Raw genomic sequence first — 19,997 nt, forward strand, 5'->3', positions numbered from 1 at the left:
TCCCAGAAAACCCAGGGAAAGGCCGGCGGGATGCTAAAGCAAACATGCATTCTGTACCATGCACTGTTCTGTAAACATCCCCCTACACACACACACCCCAGAAGCCACTGGTTCTCTGGATTCTCCTTGCATTTCCTGCAGGGAACCAAATAATAGCAAACCCAGTATAACCCTGACCATCTTCCCGGCTCCCGTCCAAGTACCTTTCCTCGTGTCCCTGATTTAACCTTCATGATGGATGAGGCAGGCACTGTTATCCTGAGTCTGCTGACAAGATAGCTTAGTAGCAGCAATGCATGCCATGGAATGTCCCGCACAGGGCTGAACCGAGGGTAAATAATGTGCCCAGAGCCATTGCTATGGTGACTATGTAATGCGGGTCCGTAACTTCATACGCCAAGCCTCTTTTATGTCTGATGACAGTGCTCACGAGGCTTGGCAACCTTTGTCTCTGCATGATCATACAATCTCTTCTCCAGGCTTCGGCTGTTTCTTGGATTCTTATGGTTTCACGTCACCTTTATCCTCTTATCACCCCTCAAATTCACTTGGCCTCCTTCTTTGCTATGCTCGAGGTGTTTGCCTTCTTAGCTCTTTTGTTTTCTGTTCTCTACGCTACCTAGTTGTCCAGAATCTAGTCCTGGATTCCTCTCCTCTCTTCCCCTCCCCTCTCTTTCCCTCTCCCCTTCTTTTCTCCCCATCATCTTATCCTTCTCACCTCCTGCTCTCTCTCTCTCAGCTCTTAGATACAAAGCCTCTCCATGTAGCTCAAACTGGCCTTAGCCTCAGTTCTGACACAAACCCTAAATGCTGGGGTTACAAGTGCACCACCGTGTCCAGCTTCAAATTCATCTCTTTATAGAATATCCCCCATGTCATTCCGTATCAGAGATTTTATAATATTTTAAAATTCCAAGATAGCAGCACAAGAAATGACTCAGTGGATAAAGGCTCTTGCCACCAAACCCAATGAACTGAGTTTGATCCCTGGCACTTACATGGTGGAAAGAGGGAACTGACTCTTGAAAATTATGTTTTGATCTCTACACGTGATACTGCACAAGCACACACAGCTAATCTGCCCACAAAAATAAATAAATGTAATAAAAAGTTTGTAAAATAATATTGTCTTAGTCAAAGTTCTATTGCCATGAAGAGATACCATGACCATGGCAACTCAAATAAAAGAAAATATTTAACTGGGGCTGGGCTACAGTTCAGGGGTTTAGATCATTGACATCATGGAAATTAGCATGATGTCATGGTGCTGGAGAGTAGCTGAGAGTGCTACACCATGATACGTAGACGGCAAGAAGAGAGAGAGAGAGAGAGAGAGAGAGAGAGAGAGAGAGAGCGAGAGCACTCCACTGGGCCTAGCTTTAACTTCTGAAACCTCAAAGCCCACCCCCTAGTGACATACTTTCTCCAATAAGGCCACACCTACTACAACAAGGCCACATCACGAATGTTTTCGAATAATACCACTCCCTGTGAGCCTATGGCAACCATTTTCATTCAAATTGCTACAAATATATTTATTATTATCTTTAATTTTATAGTTTGTTGCTTATTATATAATTCATTCATCACTACACCTGCGTCTGCCACTTCCTGAATGTTCCTGGGCGATAGGGTAATGAGTGAATTCCACCTGCAGAAACCTTCACATCTGTTTCAGGAAAAAGACATAAAACAAGCCATCATTACTCTGAAATGCACTTTATAACAGCAGGATGGTAAACTGAGGACCAGTTTAGAGGAAGGAACGGCAGGTCTCTTTGGAGCAGTGAGGACAGTTTTCATAGTGAGAATTTGGCCCACCTTTCTGGGTACTGAACAAGGGTGAGTGACTTCTTATATTAGGTGAAATATAGGGACAAAACAATGTGGAAGAACATTCTAGCTCAGGAGAATGGTGGTCAGGACCTGTGCATGGCTCGGAAGGTAAAGATGTTTGTTATTAAACTTAATAACTTGAGTTCAACCCTCAGGACTTGTATGGTATGCTGTGGGACAATAGTCTGTACCCTGTTACTTATATTTTAAATAAACGCTGATTGGCCAGTAGCCAGGCAGGAAGTATAGGTGGGGTGACCAGGTAGGAAGTAGAGATGGAGCAACAAGAATTCTAGGAAGAGGGAAGTTTTAGTCTGCAGTCGTCACCCAGACAGAGAGGAAGCCAGACACAGAGCAAGCAAGATGTGACTGCCTCACCGAAAAGGTACCAAGCCACATGGCTAACACAGACAAAAATTATGAGCTAATATAAGTTATAAGAGTTAATAAGAAGCATGAGATAGTAGGCCAATCAGTTTATAATTAACATAGGCCTCTGTGTGATTTCTTTGGGACTTAACGACTGCAGGAACTGGACAGGACAGAAACCTCATTCAACAATGGTGGAAAGAGATAGCTTCCACAAAGTGTCTTCTGACACCCACTCGTGCGACATGTCAATTGTGCATTCAAATACATACACAGACACACACACACACACACTCACTCGTATACAAAATCAAACCTCAGTTTGAAAGGTTTAGAAAAGAACGTGAAGATGCATTCATCTGACACACCATGCCTGGTAGCAGCATGAGATCTAGTATTGAGTAAAACATTCATTCATGTCTTCTGTTCAGTTGTCACACATGTACGCCATGTTCCAGCCAGTGACAAGTGTCCTTTGCATAGCAGACTTTAAATGCGAATCCCGAGACTGCTCCTGGCCGTCAATTTCTTAGTCAGGGAACACGTGGACTAATGAGCCCAGATGTGACCAAGTTGAGTTTTGTCTTTTCCTAGACCAGGGAAGCTCTCGTCACAATTCTCAATGACCTCCGACCCCAGGACCATTTCAATATCATTGGGTTTTCCAACCGGATTAAAGCGTGGAAGGACCACCTGCTGCCAGTGACTCCCGAACACATCAGGAGTGGCAAGCTCTACATCTACCACCTGTCTCCCACTGGAGGTAAGAGCCATTTCTCCGAGCCTTTCCACCCAGCCTTGACAGGATCAGAGTTTCGGTTTCTGCAAAGAAACAAGGCTTTGAGAGTTGAAGCTGATAGTAACGAAGAAAGCAATGATAACAATATCCTCAGGTGCCTATATTTCTTCAAGTTTGTAAATTCTCAACCCCTAGACCTTCAGTCAGGTTATAATTGGAAAAATCCATCCCCAATTTGGATCCTGAACAAGGAAGCTGGTCTTGGTAAATTGTTCTTAGTTGGAGAATATTTTTAGGTTTATTTTTAATCTACTTGTATGCACCTGTTTCTATAAACTGATGACACCTATGTGGGAGTGTCCTGGAAACCGGAAGAGGGCATCAGATCCCCTGGAGCTGACATTACAGGTAGTTGTGAGCCATTTGATGTGAGTTCTGGGAACTGAACTTGGATCTTCTGGAAGAACAGGAAGTGATCTTAACTCCTCGGATGGAGAATTGAAACCAAGCGCACGACCCAGTGTTTTCTATGTACTCGAGCAGTGGCAGATGGAACTGCCCTGTAAAACATGCTATGCTCTTGCCTGAGCTGCAGCATGGTTAGAGAGCATGAGCCTCAGATGCCCTGGGCTGGGCTGTGGATCTAGAGTGGAAGGAAGAGAGGGCTGGTCTCCAGGTCACTGCACACACACCTTGAATGTCGAGCCTGCTGTGTGTGTGTGTAGAAGGTTAGGACAGGGGCATGGAGACAGCAGACTTTCGAAGACTCCAGACCAGAGGCACTCTACTGCCCACTGTGCTGTATGTGATTCCTTTCTTTAAAAGAAAAACACCTTAAATTTACTATTATTGGGGGCAGAGCATGTGTAACATGGCGGTCACACAGCAGTCAGAGGATGTGGGGGAGGAGCATGCGTGTAACATGGCAGTCACACAGCAGTCAGAGGATGTCTTTGCAGTTGACTCTCTCCTTCAGCCTGTATGTGGGTTCTGGGACCTGACCTCAGCTTGTCAGACTTGCTCAGCTGATGCCATTACTTGATGAGCCTCTCACCAGCCCCCATCTGACCCTCTTTCAAAGGCAGATGCGCTATCTTGTGGAGTTCTCACATCTGTAGTTCTACTTTCTGTATCTGGAAATAGTATGCAAAATACTCAGGCCAGCCTTCCTCCCTCTGAAGGTTTCCATTTTCTTATAGTCATTTTCCATCCAGTGATTGGAACTGTTTTATCATTGGACAGGGGAAATTAAATATTAGATTTACTATCATAGTTATTATCTCTAGCAGCAATTGACAAGACTGTGAAGTCCTTCCTCTTTGTAGCCCCTAAGTCCTAATATGTTTCTTAACACACGATGCATGCTCAGTGATTATCTGCTAATTTGACTTACGATAATGGTATTGCTTACTATTAGAATGGTGTGTTTCACCGAGAGGCAATAAACATCTTTAGAAATAAGCTAATATGTATTATATTCATTTGGAACCCAAACCTAAGAATCCATATTTATTTTCTCTCTTCTTTCTTTCTTTCTTTCTTTCTTTCTTTCTTTCTTTCTCTCTTCCTTTCTTCTTTCTTTCTTTTCTTTCTTATTTCTTTATTCCTCTCTTCACTCTCTCTCTTATATGTATTTGTGTATAACTACGAATTTATATGCACCTCATGTGTGCAGGTGCCCATGTGGTCCAGTGGAGGGCAATGTTCCCTGGATCAGTTGTGAGCTGCCTGATTCTGGGTCCTCCACAAAAGCAGTAAGAGCTCTTAACTGCTAAGCTATCTCTCATTCATTTTTTTTCTTGACACTTGCCCAGCCCTTTGCTGGAGCACACCAGAGGACTTTGCATTCTCTACGAAATGTCCTTTTAAGGTTGGAGCACCACTCCTGATGCTTGATTTCCTGGCTTTGAATCCAGCTCCACCTTCTATTAGCCATTTGCCTCTTTCCTCGTTGTGGATTGCGTTGGGTGGGCTACTCAGTCTAGGGGTTAGTAACCCACCCGCAATCAAGTTATTCCAGGGTCTCGGAGGGGCGCTACCTGGAAGGGAATGAGCTAAGACAGAAGAAGGAGGCCAAGCAGTTTTGTCAAAGCCTCCGTTTATTAGGGACGGGTTACAGTTTATATATGGTAAGGAATGGGGGGCAGGGTAACTGGATTCTTGCCGCATGTTCCAGGTCACGTAGGCCAGGAGGTAGGCTAGGAAGTCAAGTGGCCACACCTGGTTTCCTGGATAGCTGGAATGTGAGGCGGGTTCCGCTAAGAGATTGCTGCTAATTGGGTGAGGGGCATTCTGAAGACTCCCCAGGGTGATGGTTCCTGTAATGATTGTTAGTGGGGAAATGGCTCCTGACATATTCCCCCTCTCTTATATAAAGGCAAGCAGTTATTAAGTGGAGGGCACCAAGTCAGAGTCAACCCTGGTGTCAGATTTAAAAGAGAAGGGACTGGGACAAGTAGAAACCCTCCTCTCAAATGGTGAAGCAATTTACCTCTCCTGGGAACAGAGGGGTGCCCTATGATTAGCATTAGTTCCTTGGAGCTTCTCAAATAAAAGGTATCTAGCAAGAGTTAAAGTAAGCAGACCACAGGGCATCCTGTCTTAGGCTGTGTGGAGAGCTTTCCTCGTACCTGGCACCATGCCATGTTGAGCCGGCCTTTACAGCCTCTGTATGGTGTGCTATTCAGGTGAGGATCCACACTAACTCCCGTCATTGGGTCCCTGCGTCTATCATTAATGAAAAACTGTGAGGAGCTCCTCAAACAAAAGATATAATGATATAATTTTGGGCACCAATAACTCCATCTTCCAGACAAGAAGAAAGGGCTTTTTCCAAACCCAGTATTCACCTTTTAGTCTGGCCTAAGGTATCCTCCTTCCAGGGTTCAGGTCCCTGTTCAGGCGCCACTGTGGATTGCGTTGGGTGGGCTACTCAGTCTAGGGGTTAGGAACCCACCCGCAATCAAGTTACTCCAGGGTCTCGGAGGGGTGCTACCTGGAAGGGAATGAGCTAAGACAGAAGAAGGAGGCCAAGCAGTTTTGTCAAAGCCTCCGTTTATTAGGGACGGGTTACAGTTTATATATGGTAAGGAATGGGGGGCAGGGTAACTGGATTCTTGCCGCGTGTTCCAGGTCACGTAGGCCAGGAGGTAGGCTAGGAAGTCAAGTGGCCACACCTGGTTTCCTGGATAGCTGGAATGTGAGGCGGGTTCCGCTAAGAGATTGCTGCTAATTGGGTGAGGGGCATTCTGCAGACTCCCCAGGGTGATGGTTCCTGTAATGATTGTTAGTGGGGAAATGGCTCCTGACACCTCGTCTTAAAATGAGAGGTTGGTAAGCACCTGGCTCTCAGGGTGAAGTAGTTTAACTGTTTCACGTGTGTTGAAGGACCCTAGCAGACAAGGGGTCTGTTCTCCTTAAGTGTCAGGTGTGGTCTTGATTTTTATCCGACTCAGTAGTCCCCTTTCTGGTCCCTGGGCATCCAGTGAGCTCTCAGAGGAATGGTTGGGCAACTCTGCTTGTTGAGAGGACCCAGTGCTGGTGAGTGGACAGAAGATGCCATGCCTCAGAACAGCCTTGATTCTGAGCCCTGATAGGCCTTTGCTGCATGCATGTGACAGTACATTCAGAGGTAGAAGGTGACTGCAAAGCCATGAGCTGTCCTGTGTTGATGTTCTCCAGGTACAGACATCAATGGGGCCCTGCAGAAGGCCATCAAACTACTCAACAATTACGTGGCCCAGAACGACATTGAAGATCGGAGCGTGTCCCTCATCGTCTTCCTCACGGATGGGAAACCCACCTTCGGGGAGACCAACACCCTGAAGATTCTGAGCAACACCAAGGAAGCCACTGGAGGTCAGATCTGCATCTTCACCATCGGCATCGGCAATGACGTGGACTTCAAACTGTTGGAGAAACTGTCTCTGGAGAACTGTGGTCTTACCCGACGCGTTCATGAGGAGGAGAAGGCAGGAGCACAACTCATTGGGTCTGTTGTCTGTCTTCTCATAACCAAAGGCCGGGGCGGGGGGGCTGAGTGTAGATGCAGTAAGAATCCAGAGCTGAGGATAACGTTGTAACCAGAGCTGAGGATAATGTAACCAGGATAATGTTGTAACCAGAGGCTGGGACAGGGGCTGAGGGTAGATGCAGTAAGAATCCAGAGCTGAGGATAACCTTGTAACCAGAGGCTGAGGAGATCTTTGTCTGGGCCTCACATCTGCTGGAAATGAAGACAGCTCACTGCATTGACGAATATTGCAGTGTGTTTTAGTCTCATTTAAAAAAATATTTACTTTGTAGCACTAGTAATTGCACCTAGGGTCTTGTGTATGCTACGTAAAAGATTCACCCACTGGTGAGGTAACCTTTCTGTTATTTTATTTTGAGATGTAGGTCTTGATAAATTCTTCATATGGCCTTGAACTTGTGACCCTCCTGTCTCAGCCCCTATAGTAGTCAGGGGTTACCTGGGTGTACCACCCTGCCTGCCTCATAACGTGCTTTGAAACCAGTTTGATTTGAGTTTAATATGTGACTAGGTAGGTTTTTAAGACTGCCAGTGCCTCAGTTTCCTCTTCTGCAACATGATGGTTATAACTGATGGTTGTTAAAAGTTAAGTTTTGGCACAGTGACTATTGTACATTAATGGTCATGTGGAGTTAGAATTGATAGCATGATAGTTTAAATAAATGGTGAAATGATGTTATAATTTGAAGTAAAATAATCAATTAAAACTGATGAAAACTCAAAACAAATTTTTGTGGAAAAAATAGTGGTAGAAAAATCTAGAACTTAGATTTCCTAAGACAGAATTACCTTGTCTCAACATGTTATTGATCATGGCATATGATTTTTTTTTGTTGGTTGAATTAAGTGCTGTCTCCAGGTTCAGCACAATGTAACTCAAGCTTCAGTGTGAGAATATGGGGTCTATTTCAAAGGAAGAGCCTGCTTTGTCTAGATTTTGGTAGCCACAGTCAAATAAATTTATGAATCATAAGCCTGACTGACAGTCTCTGAGCTATGCAATCAGCACAGGCGGTTGCTAAGGGACTGGCCACCATTTTTCTCCTAGGTTTCAATGAAAGAGTTAAGTGAGCACATAGATCTGCTTCCTACATCATAAAAACTTATTCAAAACCAGATTCAAAGAGAGAAAACTTACTGCACCATAGAACAAAAATCAGGAGGTCACAAGGAAAAGCAGTTCCATTGAAACCATTAACTACACGGCTGTTCTGCTGGACATGCCTTCCATACCTTGCATTTCCTGAGAACTTAAAACAAACCCAATATATATGTTTGTTGATGCAGGTTAGCCTCCACTCCAGATAGTCATTCTGGGGCCCAGGACTTCATCACTCTGTGCCTCACTTCCTTAGGAGTTATCCTTATCTGCAATGTTGTAATTAAGTCTATGTCCTTTCTGATTTTTAGTCCCAGCAAGAATAAAAGCCACAAAAGTGAGCACACGCTATCTTCCTGTGTCTTGGAAGATGGACATACAATTCCTAGCTTTTGTTCATGGGCGAAAGTGTAACCTCATGGCCATAATCGTCCACAACAGAATCTGGGGATTTTCCTTTGTAGGTAGATGGACATGTGCCTAGTTATAAACTACCATTTAAAAAGGAGAAGATGGACTTAGGGAGACAGCTAGTAGTTGTGAACGGGATACCGTTAACTTCACAGTCCTACCTACATTCCCCCTACATTGGGGGAAATAGGGCCACATGTCCCAAGACGGTGGTGGAGAGAGACCCCACAGCCTTCACTGTCTAGGCCGTTGAAAAGGGAGTGTCCATCGCGTCATTTCAGGGCCACAGGAAGTGCTAATGGAAACATGCTGTGTCCCTCAGAAGCTCTTAGAGTCAAGACAAGAGTGCCCAAGATTAACCTGCTGCTTCAAGCACCTTTGTAACATGCATTCAAATTCAAGAAACAAATTACGCGGAAACCTTGGAGAAACTTTAGGTGTGTAGAAAGGAAATATAGCAAATGTTTTGAGGAATTTTGAAGTTGTACCCCATGAAAACTATTTCAAGAAACCAAAGGTTGATGTAGGCAATGGGAGATTTTAATTAATTCCAAGGAGGCTGCTGTTCCAGGAAGCTTTGTGGAGGAGCCAAGGCTCACTCATCAGAAGGACTCCAGTGACTGCTACGCCATCTGCTATCAGAATCCTGCGCTAAGTGTAGTGCAGGGGACGATCCCGTGCATAGTAGACCCATACCCTCTACAAGCCTGATTTCTTCCTGGACTGTAGCCCAGGCAGCTCCTGATTCTCTCTGTCCTTCCTCTGCAGGTTCTATGACGAGATTCGGACCCCGCTTCTCTCTGACATCCGCATCGATTATCCCCCGGATGTAGTGGAGCATGCCACCAGAACCCTGTTTCCCAATTACTTTAATGGCTCCGAGATCATCATTGCTGGGAAGATGGTAGACAGGAAGTTTGATCAGTTCCACGTGGAGGTCACTGCAAGCAACAGTAAGAAATTTGTCATCCTGAAAAAAGACATCCCCGTGGAGTCTCAAAGGCTGGGGAATGACGTCACAGTGACCGCTGGGCCTACCAGTGACAGTGGGAAGGACCCCAACCACATCGAGCGTCTTTGGAGCTACCTCACTGTGAAGGAACTGCTGAGCTCCTGGGTGCAGAGCAGCAGCGAGCAAGAGAAGGAGCAGCTGAGGCAGAAGGCCCAGGCTTTAGCCTTGAATTATCACTTCCTGACCCCCTTCACCTCCATGAAGCTGAAGAAGCCAGGGTTCCACACAGGCGGTCTGGAGGAGAGCCGCGGCATGTCTGCAGCCACAGGCCCTGAGACGGTGGTGCAGAGCTTGCGAGGAGCCGACGTGCAGCCAGGTAGCAAGGCCTCAGGAGTGGCCTGTGTGTGAGTGCAAATTCCTTGTAAGGCCAAGGAAACCTCAGCAGAAGTCTGTTTTCTGTTCGCGTCTTGCAGTTCTTATAAACAATGACCATATATGAAGTGCACACTCACCAGACGCCCTCTCAAATAGCTAAACTCGTCATAAAGTGTAGCTCATAAGAACCGTGAAAAAAAATGGCAGGAGGCTGAGAAATGTTGCCCGCTGACGTCAGCGCCTCAGGCTCAGACGGAAGGACAGTGAGTTCGAGCTCAGCCTGGGCTATGTAGTCAGATTCTGTCTCAACAAAATAGAAACAAATACTATATATGCATTTAAAAAGAAGTGTGGACACTTGCTGTTTGATGTCAGTTGACAGAGTCCTTAGTGACGGGAGGAAGTTTAAACAGAGCCAAGGGTTGCAACGTTACTACAGCCAGCATGTAGAAAGCAACCCGGCTTTTCATGTATAACGCTTTTTATTGTTCCTGTCAAATGTTCATCTCTTAGAGAGGAGACAGAAGTTAACCAGGCCCTCCCAGAATCCCACAAATGTTGGCTAATAATTTCTCACGTTAAGCTCTGACAAACATTCAATGGCAGAGAGAACATGAAGTTAGGATCCCCGGGCCCTCCCACGCAGCTGTGAAATCCAGAACACGTGTGGACCTCCCCGCAAGTACAGTTGCTTGCCTAGAAGTGGGGATAATAATAAGTTCATGAAGGTCCATTGGCAGGACTGACTATTCAGCCCGAGTCCTTTGGCATAGAATGAGTGTTCTAGTACTTTTAGCAGTCTCTCTCTCTCCCCTGGGGTGTGTAGTTCTTGAAATGAATTGAGGATTTTATGTCCGCATGTGCAAGCTTTTTCCTGTCTCAGATGCAGCTTCTGCTGGCAAAGTTAGTGATTCTTCATTCAAATTTACTTAGTTGAAATGTTATTTTGTTTATTTATTTTATCGCATTCATTTATTGCGTGTGTGTGTGCTCCTGGGGGATGGTGGTTCACGGAACACAAGGAGAGGTCGGAGGACAACATGAGGGAGTTGGGCTTTTGTCGCCTCTATTCTGTAAGTCTCAGGGATTGAACTTAGGTTGTCAGGCTCGGTGTCAACATGAGTGCCTTTACCTGATGAGTCATCTTGCGGGCCCTAGATTATGTGCAGAGCGTCTTTTTAATTCTTTTATTTTTGTCTCATTGTTTGATATAGGGTCTCGCTCTATAGCCCAGGCTAGCCTGGAATTTGTGATCTTTGCCTTTTTTGATTCTTACAGTTATTACAAACATATCTGAAACCTGTTACAGGCTTCTCATCTCCAGCTGCTGTTCTCTGTGCCTCTCCTCACATCTCTAGCACATAACAACTATTCTTTTCTGTGTCTCTTTCAGGACCTGCTCTCAAGAAATCATATAGCCCAAGAATTAAAATCACTAAAACATCAGGTAAGATGAGTAAGGAATTTTTGGAATTCTCTGAAGCCAGTAAAAACAGGAGCTCACAGAATATGTCCCCATAACCTGTTTCATTCGGCAGCATGAGGCACATGAACTAGAACCAACACAAGTCATTTTATGAACACCACAGAGATGACCCAAGAGAGGAGATGGAGAGCGGAGGCTTCTTTTGCTCATTGTCGGGTTTAAAGGACCCTGGGTTTTAGAGAGCTGAACTATGCATCCAGCCACTTCTGTCCCAAAGATAAAAATGCTGTTAGAAAAATAAAGATATCTGGCTGTATAGGCAGAGTTTTTCTTTTTAAAAATTTTTTTGATGTTTTTGAATCTTTGGCTTTGAAGGGAAGCAGAGACTAGAAGACATAGTAAAATTTCTTTTTTGGCAGCATCTTCCAAGTGCATAATATAGTAAGAATCTGGATGGAAGAATGTCTGGGCTTTATTCTCCCAATGGCCAGACGTGCGTGTTCACAAAGCCAGGGACACCGCAGTGATTAGCCGTGGGGCGAGAAGCACAAAGAGCCCCACGGAGAGAATGCACTTTCTAAAGCACGGATGTGCTGTGGAATCCAGGTCAACCTTCTCTGGGATGCTGCCTGTGGCGCTGATTGCTGGACTCCTCCACACACTGGTGGAACAAGTAACAACTTCCCTTGTACTGGATCAGGGTGGAAATGATGCTTTCAGCGTGGTAGAAACTGCCAGACAAAGTTCAGGCAAGCTATGTCCTACACACCTGTGCCAAAGGAGGCAAGAAACGGTGTCTCCTTTAGATATTTTGTCTCTACCATCAAGGCAGATACTTTGAATTCTCCAACAACACCTCCCCATATGTTCATGGGGGGGGGGGGGGGAAGGTGTATATGTGTGTGGCTGTCAGAGGAAAGCCTCCAGACTCATTTCTCAGGTACCTTCCACCTTTCCTATGAGACAGGATCTTCCCTGATTCAGGACTTCTGGTAGGGAGAATAGCTGATGTCCAGCTTACAGGGATCCACCTCTCTCACCGTCATCCAGATTAAAAAGCACAAGCTACCACACCTGGCTTTTTACATGCTCTCTAGGGATTGAGCTCAGGCCCCTAGACTTGGGAGGCAACTGCCTGTACTAACTGAGCTCCATCCTCACCTTGTATTTCTTTATGTTCCATTCACGTGGGGCTTGAGGCTCGTCGCAGTGAGAGATATGGGATTCTCTCTGTCTTTCCTGAGAGACAGTCCTGAAGGAAAAGGGGATTCAACAGTCACGGGGGAGACAGGAATTTCCTTGCAGCTTGAAAAGACTGAACTCCTCCAGACACACAGTTCCAATCCACATCCCCCTGCTTCATGTCCACATATTCACACCGAGCAGAGAGTTATTCCCAATCATATGGTCTTATGTATAAGTCAGAGAGAAACTGAATTTCCTACGAAATAAGAGAAGACTATAGGTCTTGACTCTCAGGAGGGTCTGCTGAGGAACAGGTGATGTGGGAGTGTCATATATCAATCTGTTGATTTCATTGGCTGAGCAATAAAAGAAACTGCTTGGCTGGCCCTGACAGGTTAGAACATAGATGGGAGGAGTAAACAGAATAGAATTCTGGGCGGAAGAGGAAGTGAGGTCAGACTCTGCGCTGCTTCCAGAGGGACCGGACAGCCGCCATGCTCTGCTCTCCCAGGCAGCTGCAACCCACGATGGACTTAGGCTAGAATCTTCCCAGTAAGCGCACCTTGGGGTGCTTACACACATCATTAGAAATGGGCTAGTCCAGGTGCAAGAATTAGCCTGTAAGGGCTAGAGTTCATGGGCCAAGCAGTTCTTTAAATGAATACAGTTTGTGTGTTGTTATTTCGGGCATGAGCTAGCCAAGCGGCCGGGGTGTTGGGGACGCAGCCCTGCCGCTCATATTTCAACAAACAGGTAACACTGTTTCTAACAGAGGTAGAAACCAAAAGAGACAAAGAATAGGGCTGAGGCTTATACCTTCTGTGTGACCCGAAAGGGAGACTTCTGCCATCATCACTGACTGTTCTACATGACCTTCTAGTGATTTTCACACTCTGCCTGGCACTGCCTTGGGCTCCATTGTGAGCGCCTAGTGTTACAAGCAGCCCACACTATATGGTTAATGAGACTGTGTAGCGGGAGTGTCCAACCTGTTGACATTGTGACATTGATGTGCGGTCTACAGAATTTACAGAGTCACAGTCTAGAACTAACAAGTGGGTTACCAAAAGGGAAGAAAAATCCATGATGAGGTTGGGGAGATGGCTTAGTTGGGAAGATCACTTGCTGCACAAGTCTAAGGAGCTGAGTTTGAATCCTAGCAGCTGTGTCAAAATCCAGATGTGGCCACACTATACCTGTGATGCCCAGTGCCATGGGCACAGAAACAGGAGAATTTGGGTATACGTGCTCAAAAACTCCATAATAATTTAAGTAAGTTTAAACTTTGTGTTGGGCTGAGGACTGGATATTCCAGACATCCTTGGTGAAGGATTATTCCCCATGGCACTCTTGGCATAGACGAGAAAGGATCTCCACTCTTTCATTCTTTTAAGATGTATTTATTCTTATTTTATGAGTTTGCGCGTTCTGCCTGCATGTCTGTCTGTGTACTACTAGCATGCTGGGCCCACGGAGACCAGGGGAGGGTGTCTGGTTCCCTGGAACAGGAGTTGTCAGTGGCTGTGAACCTCCGTGTGGGTGCTTGGAACTGGCCTGGATCAATCCTCCACAAGCCAGCCACTGCTCTGAGCCACCGAGCCATCCTCTTCAGCTCTGGTGCATCCTTCCTCACCGAGGCAGTTAAGGGACAAGGGAGATGATAGGCATAGACCAGTGGGAAATCAGACTCAGCAGCAGTCGGAAATGTGTAAAACATCTCCCTTCTCGTTTCTCATCATCGTACCTCTCAAGGCTTAGCTGTCTCAGATATGATGGAGACACTACTACATCCGAATTCAGGAGACCAGGAGTCAGTCTACCCTCACCACGTACAAGCTGCATAACTTTGGGAACCATCATTACACGTCTGCATATTTTCCTTATTTAGCACTGAGAATACTACTCTTTCAGCCTTCTGATTATGATGAAAGAAACAATCCATCTGATAACATAAAGTAATATTTATCCAATACACATTTTTTTCTTTTCTTTTTTCTCTTGCTCCTGGTAGTGGATGGTGATCCCCATTTTGTTGTGGATTTCCCCTTAAGCAAACTCACTGTCTGCTTTAACATTGACGGAGAGCCTGGGGACATCCTGCGGTTGGTCTCTGATCACCTGGACTCTGGTAAGTACTACCTTCCCTGTGGTACCTAAGTAAAGCCTGATTATTGACAGCTTGTAACACAGTGTCCATCAGAACGACACCAGCAGACACTAGAATGTCACAAGAATGCAAGTGCATGAAGATATTCATCCCTTTCTATGACAGTTTGACCCAAACCTACATCTCCCTTCTTATATTCCTATATTTAAGCATGGCCACATTCATGGCTTTTCTCATTCACTCACTCAGTCAGCCCATAGGTGTAGTTCAGACAATAGTCTTGGTGACAGATATAAAGATAAGAAAGGTAGGAGGACATTCATTAGATACTGCCAATGGCTTTCTGTATCAATGACAACAACATCAAAAACTTAAGGGAGAAGGATTTATTCTGGGTCCTGGTTTTAGAATTCATAACTTGGTTCCACCAATTCTGGGTCCACCGTGAGGCAAAGAATCATGGTAGTAAAAGAATGAGACAGAGGGGGCTCACATCATGGCTGACAGGAAGTAGAGAGTCAGAGAAACAATAGAGTGGCACAAGATACTCCCAAGGATTCGTCTCCCAAGTACCCTCTTCCCTCCAAGTGACCCCTACCTCATGATTTCCATGACCTCTTAAAACAGAACCATGATTTGAGAGATTGGCCCTTGGCATGTGCCTCTGGAGAGGCAGTTCAAATGCAAACCATAACAGATGTCTTTAGCCAGGACATGGGCATGGCTTTTCTAACCACTGTACTCTTCTTGGCCTTTGAGGTGTGACTGTGAATGGAGAGCTTATTGGGGCCCCAGCGCCTCCAAATGGTCACAAGAAACAGCGCACATACTTCCGCACCATCACCATCCTCATCAACCGGCCAGAGAGATCTTACCTTGAGATCACACCGAACAGGGTCATCCTGGATGGCGGAGACAGGCTGGTCCTCCCCTGCAACCAGAGTGTGGTGGTAGGGAGCCGGGGACTGGAGGTGTCGGTGTCTGCCAACGCCAACGTCACTGTCACCATCCAGGGTACCATTGCCTTCGTCATCCTCATTCACCTCTACAAAAAGCCAGCACCCTTCCAGCAAAACCACCTGGGCTTCTATATTGCCAATAGCAAAGGACTTTCCAGCAATTGCCATGGCCTGTTAGGTAGGTGACTGCATGTCTCAGTCTGTAATCGGAGGATAGAACGGGGTTTCCTGGAAGGGCATTCATGTGGCCAGTATAATGAGCTCAACAGAAGATTACAGCGGGAGTGTGGTCCTGTGTTAAGTTATCCTTCAGCATCTTATAAAGATGCTGGGTCCAGGATCTCTCAAGAGACTAAACTCTAAGGATGCTCGAAAGTCCCTTGTATAAAACATGCAGCATTTTCATCAAACCTACTTACGTCCCTCTCTCCATTTTAAATAACTTCCGGATTACTTACCATACCCAGAGCACTGTGAGTCCGATGCAAGTAGTTGCTGGACTGCATTGTTTATGGGATAATGACAGGAAGGAAGTCCACATGTTCACTACCAGTGTATGTTCCCCCATGTATATTAAATCTGCACTGACAAAGATGCCAGAACTTCACATGCAGAAAGCCCGACTTCATATATCCTGGGAAAATTAGGTTACTTTTTTGGTATGCATGTGTTCATGTATGTGTGGGCTACGTGTGCATATGGGGGTCAGAGGACAAATCTGGGTATCGTTCCTCAGATGCCTTCTACTTTTTTTTTTTTTGAGGCAGGGCCTCTCACCAGCCTACAACTTCCGTATAGCTATAGACTAGTTGGCTCGTGGTATTCCAGGGAGTCTCTTGTCTCCACCCCACACCCAGCCATCTTTGGAATTTACAAACAGATACCACCATGCCCGCCTTTATGATGCGCTCCAGAGACCAAACTAAGGTCCTGAAGCTTGTGGAGCCAGAACGTTGCTGACTGAGCCATCTCCCCAGCCCTGAAATGTGTATTTTTTTTTGTTCCATGGGCGGGTCTTATACACCAGTTCTCACTGGACTTCTGAGAACTCAAAGAGATGGGAGCAGTCATCCAAAGGGCTGGTTTCTCGCCATTCTGCAAGAAGAAGCAGATCCAGGGCAGTCCTGCCCTGAGCACGAGAGGCGGATGCCTTTCTCAGGAGTCATCTGTGTTGTTGTGAGCAGCGGGCAGGCCATGCTGGCTGGCCTTCCTCAACGTGCAATCTCACGTGGGCCCTCTGCCCAACACTAAAGACTGAGTCACTTTCAGAGCTCCGTTTAGAAGGCAGGATTTCCTGGCACTTGAGCTCGGTGTGTTTCATTGTGTTTGGCTGCCAAGCATAAGCACTGTCTCACAGATGCAGATCCACATTCCCTTGGCCAGAACAATGCCCTCGCTTGACCTGGAAAATTCTGAGGCTGAGTGTCAGGGCCGAACTGAGCTGACGGCTTCCACTACTCTACCCCAGTACATAGCAGCAAGGGAATAGTGTGAGGGGGATCTGTTACCAAGGGAAGGAGAGGAAAGACACGGCCCCATGTCCTACTTAGCAGCTACCATGCTCTCCTCCCAATTTAGCCGGCTAACTCTGGCTAAGCTTTAGTAGCTGGGCAGTTTCCAGAAGGGGCAGACCGCGATGAGGAGAATCTCACTCTCTCCTCCCCACATAGTCTGGTACACAGGCTTCGTTACAGCCTGAGTAATAAATGAGTGCTGGGGGGGGGGGGCGCTAGCCTAGGACAGTGGTTCATGAAAAACCCTCCTGCCCCCGAGACCAACGCTAGGTAGCAGCTGCTGTCTGTATTCAACTTACATCCGTTTTTTCCCCCCTCTCTCAGGTCAGTTCCTGAACCAGGATGCCAAACTTATAGAACCTCCTGCAGTGTCTGGCAAGAATCTCAGTAATCAGCCATTTCCGGCAGAAGGGGTGCCTGAGGCTATCTTAACCGTGAAGGGCCGCCGAGTGCCGGTGGTCTGGAAACAAAGGAAGATTTATAATGGGCAAGAGCAGGTAGACTGCTGGTTTGACAGAAACAACGCTGTCAAGCTGATTGACGGGGTGTATAAGGACTACTTGGCCTCTCACCCATTTGACACGGAGAATTCACTGGGCCTGAGAAAGTCCTGGAGAGCTGAGCCTGGCAGTCTTCTTGAGGAGAGAGTCTAACAGGGAAGTGACTTTGGGTCTACTCTGGATGCAGCTTGCCTAGTTACCTGCACCTGCCTTAGCTCTTGCTATGAGCCGCACTCTGTAGCCTGCCCCCTGGTGGAGTGGAGGTCCAATGTCTGCTAGAGCAATGAGTTGGGACAGGAAGCCGGAGTGAAAATGCTACATTCTACTTCTCCTTCCTACCTTCCTCACCCCACCTCTAACAGACAACAATGATAGCACCAAGAGGAGAGGAGGTCTAATTAAGTAAAATTGTGTAGCACCTGGATTGACCACATTTTAGTCTGCCGTAAAGTAAGACTTTCTGAGGGTTGCCATGGAATTTCGTTTCTTTGAACCAGTGTCTGAGTTTGGGCACCCTGCTTTTTACCCTATATTCATGCTTAGGAATCTCTTCAGTTCCCCTTTTCAGATGGTGCTCTCAACTTCTCTCAAGGTCATTTACATTGAGGTCAGGCCACCAATCTTGCAAACCAGTAATCCACATATTGGATCGCTCTGAATGACTAAGTCTTTTCTTAGCAGAAGATTGCTCTTTTTTTCTCTATTGTGAAATCTTACCATTAAAAGCTAGTTTCTATTGTAAAAAATTGGTAAAAAATAGGAAACTCAATATCCCAGATCCCGATCTCTTCCAGACTGGCTTTCCAGGTCTCTTGACCTTGCTGGTGGGTCCTTTTCATTTATTCTAATAAGCCGAATGCTTTTAATAAATAGGAAAACTCCCTGTGGGTGATTTTTACTGACCTGTCTTGGTGCTGGGGAGCCAGCTAGTTGAAAGATAAATCTGTTGCTCAGAGCACCTCAGCTTTTTCTGTAAGTGCAACACCTTGTGGTTTTGCCTTTGGATATCCAGGAATTAGTAAATTTTATGAGAACAGCGCTGGCAGCAGAGAGAGAGACCTAGGGTAGGGAGAGCGGCTCATTCTACCTGTGGGAAGAATCGACTTTACATTCTCGGAATGAAAGCGGATTCATGCCGGCAAGCATGGCTGTCGCTCCATGAACTAGCAACAGCGCTGGATACCTGCACAAGACAGGGCCCCTCAATATTCCATCCATGATGGGCGGGGTCATGAGGCCCCCTCCTGGCGAAAGAGCTATGGGCAGTTAGTAATTGCTTGAGAAAGGGGTGTTGTGTTTCTCAGTTGTAATATCTGCTGGTAAGGTGCCTTTGCTCAAGAAAATAACCACCAGTTTACAACAAGCAGCTACCCTAATTGAATACAGTGAATCACATCCACGTAAGAGAAGGGAAAATAGGAGGGGACTCATGGGGACGAAGGAAGCCATACGAGATCCCGGGAAGTGGCTGAGTGGGATCAGAGTTCATTGGGGATATGGCTGAAATTGTGAATGAATACACTAAATAAAAGAAAATCTAAGAACAATTCCCAGTCTCAGATGGGCACAAGCTAGGAGGTCAGTTTGAGCTTTAGTTGTCGGACTTAGATGGCTCTAATCCCCCTAAGGAAAAGGTTACAGTCAGGAGGCTTCAAAAGATGAGCAAGTGTAGCTTTATCACGACTCTCCTCCAACAAGCCTGCCCAGGGCATCCAAGAGCAAGGAAGATGCAGGAGCACCCGGAGCCGCCATCCTTCCACGCTGTGCTTGGGCTTCTCAGGGCTCATGTGTGAGGGGCCGGCATGAAAAAGAATGAGCAAGCAGTGGTGGAAACGAAGAATGGAGGAAGGCAAAGAACGTGCCTGGGGGAAACGGAGTTTTGATGTGGACCGGAATGTAGGGCTCTGTGCTGTCCCCACAGAAGGTTTCTCCCATCAGGCACCGCGTCAAAGCGACCTCTGCAGTGAAACAGGAAGCCTGCTTGGCACTCGTAGAGAAATTCGCATCAAGAAAATTGTTCTCCTTCCTGTGGGAAGCATTTGGAGAGCACAATGGCATCCACATGTTCCTGTCTGACCCCACAGCAGCCGAAAGAGCCAGCTAGGGCTGCGTGAGTCTCTTTCTCTCTGGTCCATGAACCACCAGGCCACAGCGGGTCAGTTGTGCTATTTATCTAACTCGCTGCGTTCCCAGGCTCATCTGTCCGTTTTCAAGCCAGGAGTGCAAAGATGAGCAACCCGTGTGGCTGCCAGATGTTTCCATCTTTTCAGGCTTAGAGTAAGAGAGGATCTCAGGGACCAATGCTGGTCCCATTGCATGTTCCAGGGACTTTCTTATTACATAAATCCCAGCTGGAGAGACAGCTCTGGAGCCAGGGGTAGGCGGTACGGATGGGGTGGGAGGGGCAGCCCAGGGGTGGGAGGGCCAGCCCACTAGCCCCCTGGGCTGCACTCAGAGCGATGATATGGGTGTGTTGTTCTTGATGTTGGCTT

The 19,997-nt window shown here is 46.5% G+C and overlaps 1 protein-coding gene across 1 annotated transcript in view; it reads left to right on the top strand.

Annotated features, from left to right (window-relative positions):
* Itih5 (inter-alpha-trypsin inhibitor heavy chain 5) overlaps positions 1-19,402 on the top strand; it is a 91,429-nt gene extending 72,027 nt beyond the window's left edge. The window contains exons 8-14 of the mRNA XM_050150510.1: positions 2,800-2,968; positions 6,626-6,935; positions 9,256-9,815; positions 11,208-11,261; positions 14,437-14,553; positions 15,292-15,669; positions 17,330-19,402. Of these exons, the coding sequence (XP_050006467.1) occupies positions 2,800-2,968; positions 6,626-6,935; positions 9,256-9,815; positions 11,208-11,261; positions 14,437-14,553; positions 15,292-15,669; positions 17,330-17,658 (1,917 nt within the window). The 3' untranslated portion in view covers positions 17,659-19,402. The remainder of the gene's footprint in view (positions 1-2,799; positions 2,969-6,625; positions 6,936-9,255; positions 9,816-11,207; positions 11,262-14,436; positions 14,554-15,291; positions 15,670-17,329) is intronic.
* The last annotated feature ends 595 nt before the right edge of the window (positions 19,403-19,997 follow it).

The sequence above is a fragment of the Alexandromys fortis genome, unplaced genomic scaffold, assembly GCF_014885135.2.
Source record: "Alexandromys fortis isolate MF-2015 unplaced genomic scaffold, M_Fortis_MF-2015_v1.1 scaffold_69, whole genome shotgun sequence".
Classification (NCBI taxonomy): domain Eukaryota; kingdom Metazoa; phylum Chordata; class Mammalia; order Rodentia; family Cricetidae; genus Alexandromys; species Alexandromys fortis.